Raw genomic sequence first — 20,463 nt, 5'->3', positions numbered from 1 at the left:
ATGAGAGAGTATTGCACTGCATACCGCTAGCCTGGGAAAAGATCAAAATTCAAAATTCAAAGCATGGTTTCTACCGAATGCATATTGTTTTCACACCACTGTAAAGTCAAAAAATCCTAAGTCGAAACTTTTCAAGTCAGGGACCGTCTGTACTCCTTTTTATTATCATAACCTTTGCTCCAAGGAAGCTTTTAAGAAATACTGAGGTGCCAGTGACTCAATTTCTGGGGGTGAAGCAGGCATTAGCATATTTTTAAGGTTCCAAATGGGATTTTACTGTGCAGCCAGGGTTGAGAACCACTTTGTGATCTGGATTATTGCTCCTTCTCTGACTCCTCCCCTCCTACTCTGCCCCCAACTCACTCCACTCTTGCTGCAGAACCTCATTGCTGTAGAACCTCATTGCTGTGTCTCCAACACCAGCATCCTCCTACCACTGGCCGTTTGCACTGGCCGTGCCTTTTACTGGGAGGCTTCTCCTCTCAGAGGTCCAGTTGGCTTGTTCTTTCCTTCAAAGATCTGACTCCCCCCCAACATAACATAGCACTTCTCCTCAACCACCTCCAGTGTCAGAAAGTGTTCTTGCTTTTATCTGTCTCCCTGCCACCAGAATGTAAACACAAAAGCAGAGAATTCGCTTACTCTGTTCACACTGTAGCTCTAGCCCACAGAATAGAAGGCACTCAATATTTACTGAATGAATTATTTTGAATGAAAAAGTCAGAACTTGGAGTAGCCATAAATCATCACTAAATATATTCTCTAAAATTTGAAAACAATATATAAATTGTGCATAAATCACAGCAGTAAACATTCCCTCCATATGCCGCAGACTCACAGGAAAACTGACGCTGAAGACAGCAGGCAGATTTCTACTAAAGCAAGGAATTTTCCTTTGTATTCTCTCAGGAAATTCTCCAGACCATTTACTCCTCTAGGTAAACACTCACTAAGGGGCAGATATAGGGCAGATGGCAAAAGCTGGACAATTATTTTCTAAAGATCAGAGACGTCAGGAATGGTGATGAGACATTCTGAGCCTTCGTTACTGCCTTCCCTGCTCCTCTCTGATCTTCCAACCTGTTTCACTCCAGTGGTCTGGCTCATGAAATCCAGTTCTCCAATTCCTCTATTCTCATCACTTCATTTATTTTACTCCCACATGACACTTCTCATAGGAAAGAGAAATGTATATTCCAGTAGCTCTACCACTTTGGGCTGTCCTGGCCAATGCACTGGACAGGGAGCCAGGAAACTTGAGACCTGGCCTCAATTCTGCCATCTGCAAGCTCTGAGACCTTGAACAAATTACTGCACCTCTCTGAGCCCTGGTTCCCAAGTCTGGGAGAGGAGGAGGTTGGAGCAGATGTCTCGAAACCTCCTGTTTCAAAATATGACTTGGAAGATACAGTAAAAGTGACCAAATATTTTGGTAATCTAGAGTTTCGTAAGGTAAAGGGCTATTTGGTTTTCAAATTAATTGTAGCAAATACTCATTACAGTTCATTACAAGAGAGTTTGAATATTTAACTTATATAATTCTATTTGTTTATTTCATACAGCTTTCACTTACCAACACAACCCACGCCAGTGGGGTTCAGCTGGAAATCGGGTGGGCAGTTACACTCATAGCGACCAGGAGTGTTGACACACAGGCCATTCACACAGTTTATGGGATCTGCGCATTCATCAATATCTAGGAAGACCATTTAAAATGCCCATATTAACATCTTTACTTTCTCTATGTATACTGCTATTACAAAGAATTTGGTGGAATTTTTGCAAGTTAGTAGATTAAAGATCTTTAGGAAGGACTCAGCACAATGAAATACTGATTAAATCCTGTATATACTTAAAACAGGTTCCATAGATCAACCACATGGTATTCATGATAATATCATTTAATATCCTTAATAGATAAATAATAATTAAATGTTGGAATTCTAAAGAAGAAAAAATTATGTCACTGTTTGCTTAACTAAAACTATATACATGTTTATATGTACATATAAACATGCACACACATAAATATATACAAAGAAATACTTTCCTAGTTTCATGGTAGATATTTACTATTGCTGTTTATATAAAAATGGATCAATTCCATAGTTAAAAATAAATGTATCAGAATTTTTTTTTCTTTCAAAAAAATGCACAACCCAAAACATAGCAGGCTAAACAGAAGGTTAAGCAGAAATTTGAGGAATTTTTATACTTAGCACAAAATATTCATTTCAATTAATTAAGCCCTTAACTGGCTATACCTGTACAGTTCCCTCCTGTTCTGTCCAATTCATAACCATCATCGCAGATACAATGAAACATTCCAGGCAAATTATTACATGTTCCAAAGACGCAAATATTTTGAAAGGAGCATTCATCAATATCTGAAGATTAAAAAAAACAGTAATCTCTTATTTACAAAGACAGTTTAATTTAATATATAACTTTAACGAATTTTTCTATCTCCCAGATGATTTTATGCAGTAAAAAATTTTCTTTTTCTTTGACTTGGTAGGTCACATAAATAGCAAGCAACTAATGTTCATCTACCGAACAAAGATATAAAAGAAATATTATTTTATTTTATTGACAGTATTTTAACTGTCTTGGGTTATAATATGCTTAAGCAAGAAAGAATTGGCCTAAGGCATAAAAAAATACGAAAATTAAATATGAACATGTCAAAGGAATGAGATTGTAAAAAATTAAAGATAAATTCAAAGATTATAATAATTTAGTGCAAACAGCAGATGTTTTATGAACATCTAAAACATACAAAATATACAACATATATTAAATATTAAAGATATCATTAAAATAACTTGTTTAACTTTATTTTAAACTTCTTTTTTTATTCTGTGATTTGACCTGTTATTATAAAGTCAGTCATAAACAGGAAAAGAATTTTTTCCCCCAACAGCATGTAATAAGATCATCCATTACCCCACATTCTTACAAATGTCGTTAAAATATCTCTATTGAATTAATTCATAAATTCAGTTTATGAATCTCTTCCATGAAGCTTTGACTCAAAGTCAATAAATGAGAAGTTATTACTTCTCATTCGTATGGAAATGAAGGCATATATGTGTGTGTACAGCTGTAGAAATAATCTGTATTTCTACTCAGAGGAAGAGGATGGACATTTTTGTACACAAATTACCTCATATTCTGAGAATGCCGACCAGGCATGTCATTTTAGGCTAGACTAGACAAGCCATCCTAAAGTACTATCTCGAGACAGTTATATCTTAAGTTATTTAAGTTTCTTCTACTCTGGGTTGGTTCTTTATCTGCTTTTTGTATGTTCTTTTTTTGTTGTTTCCATAGGATGCCTGCATAGTTGCCACGGTTTATTTTCAGTTTGTGGACACATGACTTAGTCAGCTCCTTCACGAGTTTTTATATACTCTGATACAGTTTAGACGGAGTTTCTTGACATCCTCCCTCCTTTATCTGGGCTTTATTTGGAAGACAGCTTGGGGTATGGGTTTCACTTAGAGCTGCTATTGTGCAGCCCCAACGTTCATAAGGTGGAGGTTCTGGGGGAACAGTTTCATAAGGTGAGGGAAGCGGGGGCACACGGATGGGAAGAGCTCCACCGGGCTCTGGGTGCTCTTTGTTCATGAACCTGGCCCCTGCTCTCTCTTCAGATATTATACCAAATGGTCTGTGTCTAAGTTCACTCCATCTGATGGAGCCCTAACCTCTCCCTGAGGAGGTTCCTCCAGGTTTTGCATTCTCCCATATTGGTGGAGAACACTGGGAAATGGCCAACTCCAGCAATATTTTGGACTCTACAGAAATTCTGAGAATTTGTGATGAGAAGTAGATGCTGAGTGGAAAATGTTGAATCAGAGAGTAAATTCAGAGAAGCATATATTCATAATAAGATGGGAAGACATCAAGAAATTAAATTAGTAAATTCAGAAGAAACTCTCCAGATGAGCCAGATCTTGTAGGAAGAGAGAAGACAAAATCAAGGAGAAAAAGGCAGAACCAGAGAATTTTACTTTTGGGATCTGAAAAGCTGGCATTTAGCTAAATGGAGCAAAAGGTCTAACTGAGGGTGAACTACATGGGTGCCACTCTCAGTTGCCCTGGCAACTGGGATTTCTCTCTGTGGTAATGACATCCTATGAGAAACCAACATGTAAAGTAAGTAGAAACTATTCAGCATCACCTTGGGGGAGGTCTGGGGAGAAGTTTTGGAAGGGCCTAGGCCATGGATACGGGAATAGAATTATGAAGGGGAAATTCTGTCTTACGTATAAAGAATTCATTTTGAATTTTTATGTTGGTGAAAGTATCTGGCTACTGCTGACTTGTTCCTTTTCCCACTGACTCCTGTCAAGTTGACATGAGTAATAAATCATGTAGTTCCATCACCACATTGACTCACATTTTCTACGAATTGGCTTCAGTGCTTAGCAGAAACCAGGGCTGGGAAACAAAATGAAGCTCAACCTACAGCTGCCTTGTATAAAATGAATTAGATTCTGCCCAATCTAGCAGGTCAATGTAGATGCAGGAATGCTTTCAGTTTCTAAAATCATCTTCCCCAGGGCCTATTATTCATTCTCTTGTTCTGATTCTCTCAAAATTAGTGGATATTTATGGGAAATTCCATGATCTTTTAGGCACACTTTCTTTCTTCAGTCCCATTCCAGGTAATGGGGCAGAATTAGGCTCTACTCTGAGCCTCCCCACATTGTGTAATTTATTTTTGTTTGGTTGATGCTGGTGAATTGTGTGTGTGTGTGTGTGTATGTGTGTGCTGGTATTTACTATTTCTGTTCATTTGATTAGACACTAGTGTAAGGAGAGCCTGTAATCTGGTTTCATTTTATAATCTTCACCCAGCAGTTAGCCTGAGTTATTTTTTAAAGGTTTTCTATGAATCACTAATTTTATTAAAGCCTTATGGTTTATGAATTGTTTTCGATCTTTTTCATTTCTTCATTTATATTTTCATGTCCTCCCTACAAACACAATGATGGTCCAAACTATATGTAAAGTGAACTGAGTCTCTGATTTAAAAGAAATCCAAATGCTTTTTCTTGGAAAGATATCATACTAGTCACAAAGTCCCATTTCTAGGAAAAGGGGATGATGTCATAACTTAGAGGAAGGAGACATTCCTATTAGGCAAAAGGTGCAGTCCTTGATGAGTCCCTAAAGAGGACCTCCAGTCCCAGACATACAGACAGCAGACTAAAACGTGAGGGTAAATGCCAAAAATGAGCTACTTAGATTTTGATAAGCACAGTAAACAGCAATGATTGGGGTAGGTAATACATCATATTTTAAAAGCTGAATAGTTTTTCCACATGTCATTCATTTAGTGATAAAAAAAGAAAAAGAAGAGAAAAGAATGAGCCGAACTTCCAACTATTGGCTCTTGGCCAGGAAAACTTCATAAGGGATGAAAGCCGCCTTCATCATTATTCATTCGGCAAAATAATCCATGCTTAAACGAATGACTTTTATATGTGCAGCATGTGCTGTGTATTCTGCTTCCAGGTAGAGCCTGTTCCAGCCCTTTTTGTGGTTTCATTTGCTGTGGTTGATCCAACTTGGAAATGAGTTGGAATCCTGGTGACCCACCTTGGCAGGACCTGCTGTCTGAGGCTGGAGTGAAGCCCATCTCACACTCGCAGCGATATGCACCCGGGACGTTGAGGCACTGTCCGTTCTCACAGAGATTTATGTTTTCTGCACACTCATCAACATCTGTGGGTGAAGCGAATTACATCTCTATTAAGTCCCAAATTGCATGACACATCTTTTCCTTGCTTGATAACTAAATCAGTTTCACTGGCTTGAGTTAGTGCTCATTAACATGAAACAACAATCAATCACGTTCACCTAAATTAGGGTATACAACTTCATAGTCGAGCTCTTTAACCTACACCCTAACATTCCATCATCGTGTGATTAACAGGAGGAATGCAGGTGTCTCTCACTTTTGTCTTAGTTCTCTTTAATGTCCCTTTGATGAATCACTGTTATACCAACATCATTTAGATATGACCAATAACACTGGAATTAATCTTAAAATGGTGTTACGTCATTTGGAAACATTATAGTATTAGAATAAACAACTCGTTCTTTCACTAATTCAAGTATTTTTAAGCAAATTAGGAACACTGAGGGAATGAGGAAAGTTTCTTTCATGTCATACACCTACCTTAATTATAGACAAACAGACATTATTCACAGACCGTAAAGACAATTTATTTAATTCTATCAAATGGAAAAAGGGAGGAGGGCAGAAATCACTGTTTGAGGGCCTGATATCCGCCAGATAGTGCGCTAGTTGCCTGACATGCATGTTTTTGTTTAGTTCACCGATCCTGTGAGGCTTAGAAGAGGAAGGACCCAAGGCTAAGAGCAGCCTGCTGAGCCGCAGGAGTCACTGTGAGCTAATCTTGGCTGAGCCAGGATCTAAGTACAGCTGTGTCTGACACCAAAGCCGTGCCCTTTCTTTCACACTGCAGTGCAGAGAAATGCTAAGAAAGAGGCTATATCCAGGGTTTAAAAGTAATAAAGCTTTAAAATTGAATAAACATGTTTTCTTAAAAAGCCATTTGAAAATGATGAGTCTGTGTTTTTGATATCAATAGTTAGAAAAAATTAGTCTATCTTTTAATTAAGGGTTTATAGTGCATAGTGAAATTCAACTGTGAAACACCTATCTTACACACTAAAAGTATTGTACTTTTTGTCCAGCAAGATGATCTAGTCTTATCTATGAGGATAATGAGTGGATGTTTTATCCTCAAAGAATGTGGAATGAATAGCAGCTAAGCAGCAGCTAACATTTATTGAGCGCTTATGATGTGGTTTTCTAAGCCCTTTACTTGTCTTATTCCATTTAATCCTTTCAATACCATGTGATAAGCTGAGATTTTGATAAACACATTAAATAGCAGTGATTGGGCAGGTCACATAGTGTAGCATAAGAAGCTGAATAGTTTTCCCACGTCATTTAGTAATAAAAAAAGAAAAAAAAATGGTATTATTATTATTACTGTGCCCCTTTTAAAATGGGGAAACTAAGGCCACACAGGTTAAGTAATTTACTTAAGTCTACTCAGCCTGTAAGCAGCCCAGGTAAGATCTGAATAGGTGACCTGATTCAGACAGAGCCTGTACTCTTGACAACTGTGCTAATAAATGAATGAGAGAAAATGATAATCATTAACAGTAAATGATAGAAATAAATGTCATTATTTTAAAACTTCCACCAATATTTTGGAAAATTTTTCAGGTTTTGTGTTTAATGTAAGAGAAAGATACATATTCACCTGTAAGTCGTGTGAAAACAGAGATTGTGATTTCAGCCTCCTTTAACTACAGTTTTCTTCAAATAAAGAAAGCACATACTGTGTTCCATGAAAGTCATGTCAGAACACACCTTGGGACTCTCACCCACCTGAGCAGGTAAAGCCATCTCCAGTGAACCCTTCGGAGCAGGCACATCGGTAGGAGCCTGGGGTATTTACACACTGAGCATTTATGCTACACTGGTGGGTTCCATTAGAACATTCGTCCAGATCTGCATGCCAAGAGAACACAGCAATAAAGTTCAGAAATGAAAATGGAACATTTAAACACTCAGAAAGATTTTCATTTTCTTAATTTAAATGTAAACTGGCCAAATGGGATGTGTTTTAGTTTACCGGTCTCGTCACAGTTCTAATTCTCGAAGATCTCAGACCCATGGTCCAAAATGCTCATGCCACAAACATAGGCCAAAATGATGAATTCAAGCATTGTGTGAGATATCTAATCAACTAGAATTTTAATGGTTAAAAGAAAACCAGTGCTAGATTTCCTTCCGACTTTTATTGAGGGTAAATTTTATTGCCACTTCCCTTATCACTAAAAAAGGATCAATTTCTAAGATATTACAGAGCAAGAAATTTAATTCAGAGGAGGAAAATTAGCATAGAATTTTCAAGTTCATTTATAGATGATAAAACCAAGAAATGATTCTTGACCTCACAGAGCCCATAGTCTAGTGGAAAAGACAGGTGTTAAACACAGAAAATCAAATCAAATATTATTATACATATCATGAAGAAAAGTTAAAGGTACAAAGAAAGAATAAAAAGGGCATCTACTCTGGACTCTAGGAACAAGAAAGGCCCCACTGAAGAAGTAATTTTTAGGTAACTTCACACCTTAGGAGGTAGCCTGCTGAACAGAAGTAGGGAAGGGTATGCCTTGCAGAGGGAACAGCACACATAAAGGCACTGAGGAAGAAAAGAGCTTGGTGTGACAAAGAAATTAAAGAAGGTCAGAGTGACAAAGCACAATGCAGGAGACAGAGGGTGATGGAAGATGAAGCTGGAGAGAGAATGGGAAGACGCTGTAGGGTCTTGTAAACCATGCGAGGGAAGCTAGATTTTATCCTAAATTCAATGGATTAAAATGACAATTGTGAAGAGATCAGATCCATGGTTTAAAAGATTCATCTGGCTGCTATGTGGAGAAGGGATTGCAGGAGGAACAGAGAGGGAATGAGCAAACTTATAAGGAGGTTCTTTTAGTGTCCAGCAGAGAGAGAGAGAGAATGGTTGTGACTAGGACAGGGGAATGCAGATGGAAAACAGTAGATGGATTAGGATGATGACATTTTGGAGTAGAGGAGCTTGGACACAGTTAAATCTTTTGTACTGGAGGCAGGCTATTTTGCAATAGTTGGCCAGAGTGATATACGGACAAGAAGCACAAAAAAGGGAGGCTAGAAGAGAGAAAAACAGTAGACAAATGGGACTAGAAAAATGGGAATGGGGATATGGCTGAAAAGTTGTGAGATTAATCATGTGACATGGCTAGGCTACAGTGGGTTGCTGGTGGACTTAATGATGCCATCAAAGAACATTACTCAGCAAAGTTATTTGGAAACTATGATAATTTAAATTCTATAGTCAGCTCATAAACATTTGACAAGTATAAAACAACTGAATAGATAAGAAATTATATTCAAATTAACTGATATTATTGTAAGAGGTCTTAAGGCTATCCTTTAATCCTTAATGCAGGCTTGTAAGGTTTTAATGAGTAATCACAGAGAAGTCAGTTTAGCTTGCTTTATTTCTATTTTAAATTTACCTGGATAATTCTTACCAGTCGGAAAAATGCTTTATTGTTAAGGCATGTAAAACACTGAACGTATTAAGCAGCGCCATGAATGACACCAAGCGTAAAATCCAGTCCTCTGCCTCACAGCTATAAAAGACTTAGTAGACTCTGGCTCAAGAACTATAAAGCTGGGAGAATGGCAACTGCCTTCCCATTCTCCTTTCTTTGAATCAGACCTCTTGCAATCCAACAAAACATGTAGATTTCTCTGGAAGAAGAATTCTATTAAGAGACAGGTATTGACCACTTACTACAGACAGGTTATTTGAAAAAACCTTTTCATTCCCTTCATTTATTCACCGAGTTTTAAATTTCACTGATTACTCTATGAAAAGATTGGAAAAATATATTAGTCATTTTTCATCATACAGCTGTTTGGATTTCTGGCTGCACATCAAATAATTTTTATTGAACAACAACACATTAAAAAGCAGATGCCAAGGCATACTGTTGTAATTTGATCGTTTATACCAAGGTTAAAGGAAACTCTTTGGCAGGAATTATCGCACAACTAAAGAAAGCCTTTTGATTTTCAAGAGAATAAATGAGAGGGAAGAGCATGTTCCTGTTCACGTACGTGCGTTAATAATTGTGCAAAGAAGAGCCTCTAAGCATTCTGTGTCTCAGCAAAGCATATTTACATTTGCAAACTCACCAATACATCTGATGCCATTTCCAACCCAGCCTTCTCTGCAGCTACATTTGAAGCTTCCTGGGACGTTTAGACATGAGGCATGCATGTCGCAGTTGTGGGCACCAATTTCACACTCATCCACATCTGAGAAACCACAGTTAATATGAAGAAGATAAAACACAAGCTAATTAATTCTACTTTCAAGTATATTTCTGTATAGGTACAATTTTAAAGCAAATATGGAGATATCTAAAACTGTACAGAAAAAACATGAACATCACTTTTATTTTTAATTTTTGTAGACTCCAACAAGATTTACAAGTTCATGATCCAAATCAAACAAGCCCCTTCCTAGAAGAAGTTGCCAGCCATTTTCCGGCTGGAGGGAGATGCAGCAGTGATGGTCCCCTGACAAAGCTCCACGTAGAGGCATCAGATTATAGACGGCAACAGAAATCTTATTTCCAAAAAGACTCTACTATTCTTTCCTATTAATATTGATTACATATTTTTCATGAAGATAAGAAGCCTGACTTTAAAAATAATAGTGTATTCTCTTTTTAAAATTACATGATCATTTGTCATTTTTAGAATCAATACAATATTTTATACAGTCTTTGAAAACTATCATTTTAGTATGTATTTTTCTTCTATTTATTTGAGAATACATAAAAATATTCACTGGAAATGTTATCTGGAAAGTGACTAGATGCTTTTACCTATATATGTAGATCTATCTATCTATCTATATATATCTGTATCTCACATATACATGTATACACACATATATATGCATATTTACAAATATGTACATATATACACATATATGTGTCTAGAAACCATGTAGCTTTGGTTCCCCAAAGCTTTCTAGAATAGAAATAACAGTCTGTTCTATCCAGCTCAATGATTACGTATTGTAGATGCTGAAATCACACACACACACACAACTTTTGGCTTCGCACCAACATCACTAGCGGTGAACACGCAGAGTACGCCTTCTTTCATTATTTCACTACTTGCCCTTTCCTGGAGGTGTCAGCTTAAGGGCCAGGCTGCAGTCTAAGCCACCCACCACCTGACTTGACCAAAATACCACACAAGGGCCTTAGATTGAGCAATGAGGAACACCCGGTCCAAAGCACTGACCTTGGGACTTCCTAGCACCCCACCTTTACGCAAGAGGCTAAAACTATTTAGCAGAGAAAGGAACAAGAGATAAAGTGGATGGGGTGAGTAAAGGAAGAAAGTGAAGAGAGAAACAAGAGAGAGGCAATTTGGGCAGGGAGAATCGAGACGGCAAAAGCAAATGGAAAGGGAAGAGAGAAGAAGAGAAGAAAAGATGGGAAAAAGGAGGGAGGTAAAGAGTCTCCATAGAAATCGAGATTAAGTCTCGTTAGTTTAGAAGAACTGCAAAACCCAGCAACAGCTGGGCTTCCTCCAGGTCTTCTGGTGCTCCTTTCCATCGTATTCTCCTGTTTGAGCAGCTGTCCTACTAAGAAAGTGCACGCTGCTGCCAGAGCCACCAGAAGCACATCAGAACCATGGGGACCAGACTCCACAGCTACTCTCTCACTCTGCATCCAGACCCACAGCCAACTCCATGGCAGCGTGGCTGAGAGGGCATGCTAGCACAGAGATGAGCCAAACGCATGACACGTGCTCTGGGTCAGTTACCCATTAGATACACAGTCACAGCCTGGTGTGGGGAACAGTCTAAGAGATGCCAGGGAACAAATGACGTTGAAGGTTGGCCTCTGAAATATGAGAGGCTGAAACACAGAGGATACAAGCTTAAGACCCACCTGTGCATCCTGTGGTCCCCTTCTTCACTGAATAACCCAGCTGACAGTGGCAAATGAAGGATCCCTTGGTGTTTTCACATTCTCCAAACATGCAGATGTTTGAATTTAAGTCACACTCGTTCACATCTAGAAAATTTATTTTCAATACTTTGGTTAATACTTGTTCATCCTAGGAATTCAAAAGCTGTCTTTTAAACTTAATAGCATAACATTGAAATACACAGATAAAATTTAAAATACAGTCTATTTGCAAGACATAGTACTACAGATAAATATACTGTCTTTAAGGATTTTTTCAAATAATTCTTCCTTTTCAGCTTTCACATCTTCTAACACAATGATCTGAATTTTTTAAATAACTAAAAAAGCCTCTTCTTCTCATGTTTATGTATGTGTGCATAAATGTGCCTATAGACGTACGGGCATATTTGTGCATAAATATTTATTTATCCTGTTCTTATGGTACTCACCAATGCATGTTTTCATGTCCATTGAAGCCATGAAGCCATCATAACACAGACAGCGATACTCTCCAGGAATGTTGGTACATTGGCCACCATCACAGATATCAGGATTATTTTCACATTCATCAATATCTGATGATACAAAATTAACACCAAATGAAAACACGGATGGTTTTTATTAAGCTAAAATATTTTTTCCATCCAATTCCACTCAAAATATCTAGAGGGAGATTTGTAAGATAAAATTAATGAGATGTACGAAGTCTGTGTATTTTCCTTTCTGTACCTGCGCATGATCTCCCATCTGGCATCAGGGCGTAACCTTCACTGCAGCTGCATTCGTAGCTTCCTTCTGAGTTAGTGCACTGGGTGTCACAGCCTCCGTTCATTATCATACATTCATCAATGTCTGTGAAAACAACATTGCCACCACATTACCCATCAGGGCTACTTCCTACTTCCTTAAAAAAGAAAAAAAAAAAGAGTTTTTCTGCTTTTTAAATGGATAATGCTTAAATGGCTTTGGATTTTTCTCCCCACTATTCACGTTGATTTACCGTTATAGCATTAGTCTTAGTTCTTTTTACTTAGTTTTAGACAGCATTCCATTTGACATTTAGCTCCAGTCACCTAATATTAAAAAACTCAGAAATGTAATAACTATAGGGTTTAGGATATTTTCTATGATAAAACCAGAGATGCCTCTGCAAAACCACCAAACCAAGGCATCTTAGAGACCTGCCCACATTCTTAGACTCATTTTGAGGACAAAGGACACCCATCGGCTTCACTATATATTCAGTGCCAGAAGCTTCCTAGGCTTACTGGACAAATACAAGGTCCAGACCCGCCTGGCCTCCCCTCACCTGTACAGCCCTGCCGGTCCGGCGTGGCCTGGTATCCAGGATTGCAGGAGCACTGATAAGTTCCAATCATGTTCACACATTTTCCATTTCTACAGAGATTGTCACTTAGGGAACACTCATTAATATCTAGAAAAATACACAAAGAATTAATGTTTTATGCAATAACCATATCACTTAAATTATCAAGAACATGCTGCACTGGAGCAGCGGTCTCCAAAGGGCTCTGTGTACTTCAGGGGGAAGTAAGATGATCTCCCAGGGTGTTCCAAGAAAATGCTGGAATTTCTATTTCTGTTATTTCTATCTACAACAGTGCTGTCCAGTAGAACTTTCTATTGGTGAAATTGTTCCATATCTGTTCTGTCCAACACATAGCTGCTACTGAGCACTTGAAACGTGCATAGTATGACTAAGGAATCTGAATTTTTTTTTTATTGATGTTTTAATAGTTTTTAACATTGTGAAATTCTGGGGTTGTACATTTTTTTTTGTCCATCACCATATATATGACTCCCTTCACCCCTTGTGCCTACCCCCATTGCCCCTGGTAACCACAATACAGTTTTCTCTGTCCATGTGTTGGTTTATATTCCACATATGAGTGAGATCATGCAGTGTTTGTCTTTCTCCTTCTGGCTTACTTCACTTAACATAATACCCTCCAGGCCCATCCATGTTGTTGCAAATGGGATGATTTTGTCTTTTTTTTATGGCTGAGTAGTATTCCATTGTATATATATACCACATTTTCTTAATCCAATCGTCAGTCGAGGGATACTTAGGTTGCTTCCACTTCTTTGCTATGGTGAATAATGAGGAATTTGAATTTTTAATATTATATGATTTTAATTAAATTTAAACAGCCACATGTGGCTAGTGACTACCACATTAGATGACACACATCCAGCACATGCTAGAAATAAAGCTTGCTAATATTTAATATATGAATTTACACTGACACGCTCCCCTAGTCTTTATTAGATGGCCAAGTGTTGCCTAAATAACTGAAGTTTCCTGAGGGAAGATGGCTAGTTCCAGAAAACAAAGGGGCTGATAACAGGGCCCTCACTTGTTTATCTGTTTTCATCATCTCGTGTTCAGTGTGCCTAGACAGGTGGATCTACAGATTACGTTGCCTATTTTAAAACAAACTAACCCTTATAAGATGGGCCGGTGCCTTAAAAAACCTCCTGCAAAGATCTGTGGTATAAACCAGTACTAACAACGCAATCAAAAGAGAACAGCAAGAAAATGGCAGAGTGACACTTCTCCTCATCAAGCTACTTGCCAGACACAATATGAGGTAAAAAAAATGACAATATAGTCACATATAATAAGAAATTCATCCCAAATTCTCAAAATTATTTAGTCTATGTGACATGTGGATTTATGTCTACAATCATTAAATGTATATTTTACTAAATGTGCAAAAATATATATCTTATATTGTACATTGTACCTTTGAGGGGTACTTTTTTTTCACCTAGAAGATCCATGAAAACTAATTAACAAAATAAACTGACCTTAGAAACAGATCTCTGAATCACTGTATCACAACCAGGAATAAATATTCTTGATTATCTGTGTGAAAAAGCTATTTGTATCATTATTAAAATGCAATAAAAATATTTAAAACTTTTAAATTCACCCTTTTAAAATGTCTGTTCAGTCTACGATTTAAGATTCACCTAATATATTGGCATAGTGATATAAGTACGGATTACAAATAAATATATGTATAGTGGGGAAGTGTGCTCAAATTATGTTTTTAAATGGGGGTGTGTGTACAGCAACTAGAAGAATGTGCAACTACGACATACAACTATCTACTGGGGCTTTGGGGGGAAAAAAAGGAGGAGGATTGGCAATAGATGTTAGCTCAGAGCTGGTCTTCCTCAGCAAAAAGAGGAGAATTAGCACGAATGTTAGCTCAGGGCTGATCTTCCTCACAAAAAAATAAATAAATAAATAAATGGGGGTGTGTGATCTGCTCTATTTTAAAGTGTTTTATTTACTTACGATTTCAAGAAAGATTTTCTGTGAAGAAAATGTTTCCTGGCTGAATCAAAGTTTTAAAGCCAGTATACTAGAACACGATAAGCCCAGAGGCCTTCACATATTCATGAAAAGCAGAAGGTTGGAATGTTCTAAGACCAGCCATTAGTCTTTCCTGCTGCCTCTGCCATGCCTACTGAGCTCAGGGCCAGTAAAGAGACCTCAGTGTTTCTGTGAGAAGAGGGGCTAGAGGGAGCTCATGTGTTCACACACAGGCGAGTAGGCCCCATGATGACAGACACGGGGATGCAGAGTGGACTCTGCTGAGTGGAAACACAGGTGAACTATCAGGGAGCAGCCTTCCAACAGGAGTAGCTTTCCCATCCTATCCTACCTGGAGGAGGGAACTACACGGCCTTACACAGGGTCCCTCACTCAGGGTCCTTTCAAGTGTGCTTGCCATGAAAAAGAGGGTAACCAGGATAACGCAGGCTCAACCGAGTATGTCACTGAAGCATTCTCTAAAGACACAGCTTGAATCTAAATGTAAGGACTCTGAATTTCTAACTTTTAATCAGCTAGATTTCATGTGCTAAAAACAAGTTTGTTAGAATCAACCCCAATCTTTATGATCTTTACCCATTGAGCTGGGTGGGTTTATATGCTGAGGAGACAAACTCACCCACACAGTCCTCACGTGATGGTGACAGCTCATGTCCCAGTGGGCAGTCACACTGAAAGCTGCCCTCAGTGTTCACACAGGTGCCACCCCTACAAAGGAGAGGGTTACGTTCACATTCGTCAATGTCTGAAAGGTAAAAATGTGAAATCCATTAAAGAACTCTGAGGAAAAAATATTCACGCATACAGCATGGGACAAAGAATCATTTATCTGAGGTGAGTGTGACTCAGATGTAAGAGACAGGCTTAATAGGAGATGGGATAATGCTCCCCTCACTTCTTCTACTATCAGTAGATAAATGGTAAAAGTTCTACTCTTAAAGATGGTGAGCTATCAAGGAATTTACTTTTATGAAATGAGCAGACTTACAAGAGTAAAAATAAGCAATATTTGCTTTATATAATCCTAAACTCCAGATACCATATATTGCTCTCTATATCTTTAATTAAAGAGAAAGAAAAATCTTAGACTGATCACCCACTCCGTCCTATGAGGTGAGTCCTCTAAGTCACTGAAAATGAAATAGTGTGCTAAAAGGTGATCAATACCAAAAGAGTTTGTAATAAAACACAAATAAGGGAAATAACATGGGATTGGCATGACTGAATATAAATTTTGAGGTCACCACACAACGTCATACACTTTACATGAATTCCTCCTGAATAGCTAATCTGTGTTGATTTTAGATTCTATGAATAAATAGAACCCAGTCTCAATATCTCACTGCCACTAAGGCGCCAAGAGATTGAGGCTTCCCAAGAGCTATCTAGGAGCAGATTTCCTGTCTGACATTTGAATCTGTTCTCTCTCTCATGACAGCTCCTTGCCAAGCATGCTGTTAACAGCTCTGAGACAAGCCAAGGTCGAGCTGACGTGTCTGCACTAGACTCGTTTCAAGACTGGAGGGGAGGAGCTTCAGCATGCTTACCCATGCAGTTCTTCATCATCATGAACCCGCTTTCATAGCCTTCGAAGCACTCGCACTCAAAGCTGCCTGGCGTGTTGACACAGATTCCACTTCCACATAGGTCAGGAGAAATCCTGCACTCATCAATGTCTAATTCACAGGGTTTAAAAGAAACGAAAAAACAGAATGAGATGAGAAAGTGTCCAAGAACGGAGAGATCTGGCCTTCTGAGTGAAGAGGCAGCACACTTGAAATGCAGAAGTCAGTGGCTAGCAGCAGGAGGGTATCTTTTCAGATCAGCTAGAGGCGGACAGGGCCTTAGACACATTCCTTTCGCCAACTGCCAAAACTGTCACGGCCAACGGGCAGGAGGTGCCTTTTCACCTTTAAGAATTCTGGAATTGTGGATTTCTCTTTTTAGAAATGGTAACAGTAGGATGAACCAAGCAACTGCAGGATGAGCCGAACAAGGCAGGTGGCAAACAAGGAAGCAGTAGACACGTGGAGGAAGCGCCACGCACGATGCAGAGGCCAGGCTGGTTCTGCCACACTAGCCCGTGCCCACCCCTGGGGGCCGCTGCCTCTGAGCAGGGGTGGCTGGCAGACCACAGAGAGACAGCCCCAGAGGCAGATGTAGCCACCTAACCTTGAGCCAGAGAGCACACATACATACATACATGGCAGGGCCATAGAATATGCCCCAATTTGTGTTTTTGTGTCACATTCAGATGTGAGGGCCTGCTGATCTAATTTTAAAAATAAAAATAAAGAAAAATGATGTTTGTAACTTTTTATATACTACAGTAAATAAGAATCTTAAATAGCAGTGTTTATATTCTCAAAAACAGGATTCTCTGAGAAATCTCCCATGCCTATTAACTAAGATTTTTAAATAGAGAAGTCATGTCTATAAAACATGATTAAGAAAACACGACCTCTTTAAAAAATTTTTCTCACAGTGGGAAAAAATGCTTTTGCCAGCATCTCTTTAATTTGATGAATTTCAATTTTGAAGTTTTTCTATCACAGGATTTATCAGTGGATGACTTGTGCATGCTTTCTTGGGGGGTCTCAGCCCCTGCTTTCTTCCAGTTTTTGTTTTTCTCTATTTCCCCAATTACAGGCCATATTGAAAAAACGTAAGTACTTTCTTTTAAACAAAATTCATTGATTCAATTAAGCAGCTAACAACATGCATATTAATTTTTACCTTTAATCATTTTAATTTTATCTAGGAAGTGGTGGTAAGAGCCATATGAAGAACACAGAGTAAGTCCTGTGGCAGAACAGGGAAACATTTTGGCTGATGTGACATGGTGGGAGCTGCACAGTGTAAAGAACATGGACTCTGGAACCAGACACCAGGGCACAAGTCCCACTTCTGTCATCTATCTGGTATAGGGCCTTGGGAAAATCATTGAATTTCTCTGTGCCTCAATTTCCTTATCTGTAAAACGGGGAGTACAGCAGAACCCACCTCATAGGAGTAAGTGAGTTACGTGATGAGAATAGCGTTTGTCTCCTAGACTTGTCTCATAGATTCAAGCACTTTTTTTTGGCTGTAGTCATGTTTATTGGGAGACAAGGGCATGACATGACCACTAGTGTGAGTTTGTGGGGGAGGCGGGTACAGGACCTGGTTCTTAACACGCCCTGAGGGCCTCATTCCTGGATGTAGAGGTTGCTGGAAGCAGCAGGATCATCTGCTGGGCATGTCTCCACCACTACAGGCCTAGGGGAGCCAAGCAGACAGAAGGTGAGGGTGGGGTCTCTCAGTTCTTGCAAGCAGTTGGTCCAAGCCTAGAGCCCACACCTGTACACCAGGCTTCCAGAAGGCTGTGTATATATGTAAGCTATTCTCTGCTAAGAATTGGTATGTTGGAGGACGTGGCTTTTGACCTGGTCCTTGAAGGCTGTACAGAAATTCTAACTTTAAAGATGTGTAAAAAATAGAAAGGCAAGAGATAAAGTGCATAGGTGAAGAAAAACAATGCATTTCAGAGAACAGTAAGTTACAGAGTGGCTGGACTGTAGAGGCTGATAATTAGCACAAGCACAGGTAGGTTGGGTATGGTTACCGAGGGCGCCAAACACGGGAAGCAGAAGATTGGCCTTAAATGCTGTGAAGAACGGCAGCTACCAGTGTCCTGCTGTCCTTTCACATTATATCCCACAACGCTGCAGTGTTGTTGACAAATCTCTCATATACAGTTAAAGAAGGTGAGTTTCAGAGACAGTAAGTGACTTGGTTCATTGCACACCAAAAATCAGTGGAATGAGAACTGGAAGTACTCAGAGCTTCTTTATTCAGGTCTAGGATTGTCTGAGTCAATGGAAGTTGTTTTGTGGGAAGTTACACAACCTAAGCCCTGCTTTAGGATGACAAACCTTCTAGTTATGAAAATGAAGGATCTGATTGTGGAAAATTAATAGGTGAGAAGACCTTGGAGGAATCTGTAATGTAGCAGATACTGTGATATGTTGCCCAGTTCCCCCTTCAGGAAGGAAGGACTGACTTGCCCTCCCCCTCAGCTGCTGGGACAGCTGCTGGCAGAAAGCCCCAAGATGTAAACAATCTCCAGGAAATGCCTCAGCTAAGAGGGCCGCTTCTCCACAGACACACCCCTCCTCTAGGCAGACGTATCCAAAGGTTGATCATGCAGGTACATAAATGCCTGGCCCCTTTGTCCTAACTCAAGACAATTCTGATGAGCCATTCGGTTCCAGAGCTCCCAGTGGGATGGGCTGAGGACTGCATTAGGACTGCATCACAGCCCAACTTCTCCATCTGCCCACTTCTGCTTCCTTCCCCTCCCTCCCCTAGTTGTTGATCCCAAGAGCAACCCTTAACAAACTTCCTGCATGCTAATCTCTTCTCAGTGTCTGTTTCCTGAGGAGCCAAACCTGCATCTGCAACAGTATAGAAGAAATAGTCTTGACATAGCCATTTTGATAGAAGAATATACGTAACTTTTTCACTTGTCCCTTGGGAGAGGGAGATGTCAAAATTAAGTTTGAGGCTTCAATCCTGAGTGAAGTAATACTATTAATACATACAAAGAAATCCCTAGGCAGAAGAAGTTGAGGAGGGGGATGTGGCAAAGGGAGACTAAAACAAAGAGAAACTGTCCAGATGGAAGTTAGAAACGTGGGAGTGAAACTCAGGAAGAGTAAGGGGCTAGAGATAGCATCTAGGAGTCAGCTCAACAGAGGCCATCCATGAAGTCATGATGGTAGATGTGATTCTGAGAGGCAGAATGCTGAGAGAGCAGAGGGCTCTGGAAAAGGCCCAAGGGATGGAAAAGGCTGAAGGCAAGAATAATCTGTGAAGATTAGAAAAGAAACATCATAGTCATGGAAGTAAGATTGAGACAGGGAAGTACTATGGAAACCAAGAGAGAAGAAAATCAAGGAGGATTCTGGCCAGCAGAGGTCAAGGAGAATATGCACCAACAGAAAGACTTTTTTTTTTTTTAACTCAACAAAGGTGTTTTGCCAGAGTATGTATAGGTGCCTGAAGGAGGGAGGGCAAAAGTCAACACTACATGGGGTTACAAAGCAAATGGCTAGTTAAAAGAGAGGGGTGAGAAGTAACAGGAGGAAAACAGGATAGTACCATGAGGAAAAAGAAGGGCTGAGGAGATGTTTTCAACTAATTACAGGTCTAGGGAAAGGAACCAGTAAAGAGGGGGGAGAGAGGAGTGAAGCCAGCTGAAGGACCAAGAGCCGGAGGAGGGGAGGAGAGCGAAAGCAGAGGAGTTAACCGGAAAATTGCGGAAGAACATCACGTCTCATTCTCTGAAAGTGGAGGAAAGAATGTGGGAGGAAAAGGAAATCTTATTGCCAGAAAGAAGGGTATACGAGAAAGGTATTGGCAATCAGATTTGATCTCAATAACAAAGAAAGGGAATAAATAGGGATATGAGAGGGTGTGTGGGTCAGAAGAGGTTTAGAAGG

General features: G+C 39.3%; 1 protein-coding gene across 1 annotated transcript in view; it reads right to left on the bottom strand.

Annotated features, from left to right (window-relative positions):
• The window catches only part of FBN2 (fibrillin 2), a 235,238-nt gene that overhangs the window by 49,615 nt on the left and 165,160 nt on the right, over positions 1-20,463 (bottom strand). Inside the window, exons 26-36 of the mRNA XM_004420246.3 lie at positions 16,528-16,656; positions 15,600-15,725; positions 12,923-13,048; positions 12,343-12,465; positions 12,063-12,188; positions 11,593-11,718; positions 9,812-9,934; positions 7,442-7,564; positions 5,611-5,736; positions 2,265-2,387; positions 1,574-1,696 (exon numbers count right to left, since the gene is read on the bottom strand). Of these exons, the coding sequence (XP_004420303.1) occupies positions 1,574-1,696; positions 2,265-2,387; positions 5,611-5,736; positions 7,442-7,564; positions 9,812-9,934; positions 11,593-11,718; positions 12,063-12,188; positions 12,343-12,465; positions 12,923-13,048; positions 15,600-15,725; positions 16,528-16,656 (1,374 nt within the window). The remainder of the gene's footprint in view (positions 1-1,573; positions 1,697-2,264; positions 2,388-5,610; positions 5,737-7,441; positions 7,565-9,811; positions 9,935-11,592; positions 11,719-12,062; positions 12,189-12,342; positions 12,466-12,922; positions 13,049-15,599; positions 15,726-16,527; positions 16,657-20,463) is intronic.

The sequence above is a fragment of the Ceratotherium simum genome, chromosome 4, assembly GCF_057802395.1.
Source record: "Ceratotherium simum simum isolate JZ-2026a chromosome 4, ASM5780239v1, whole genome shotgun sequence".
Taxonomy (NCBI): Eukaryota; Metazoa; Chordata; class Mammalia; order Perissodactyla; family Rhinocerotidae; genus Ceratotherium; species Ceratotherium simum.
Note: the sequence above shows the minus strand (reverse complement) of the source record. Positions and strands in the feature narration are given on the sequence as shown.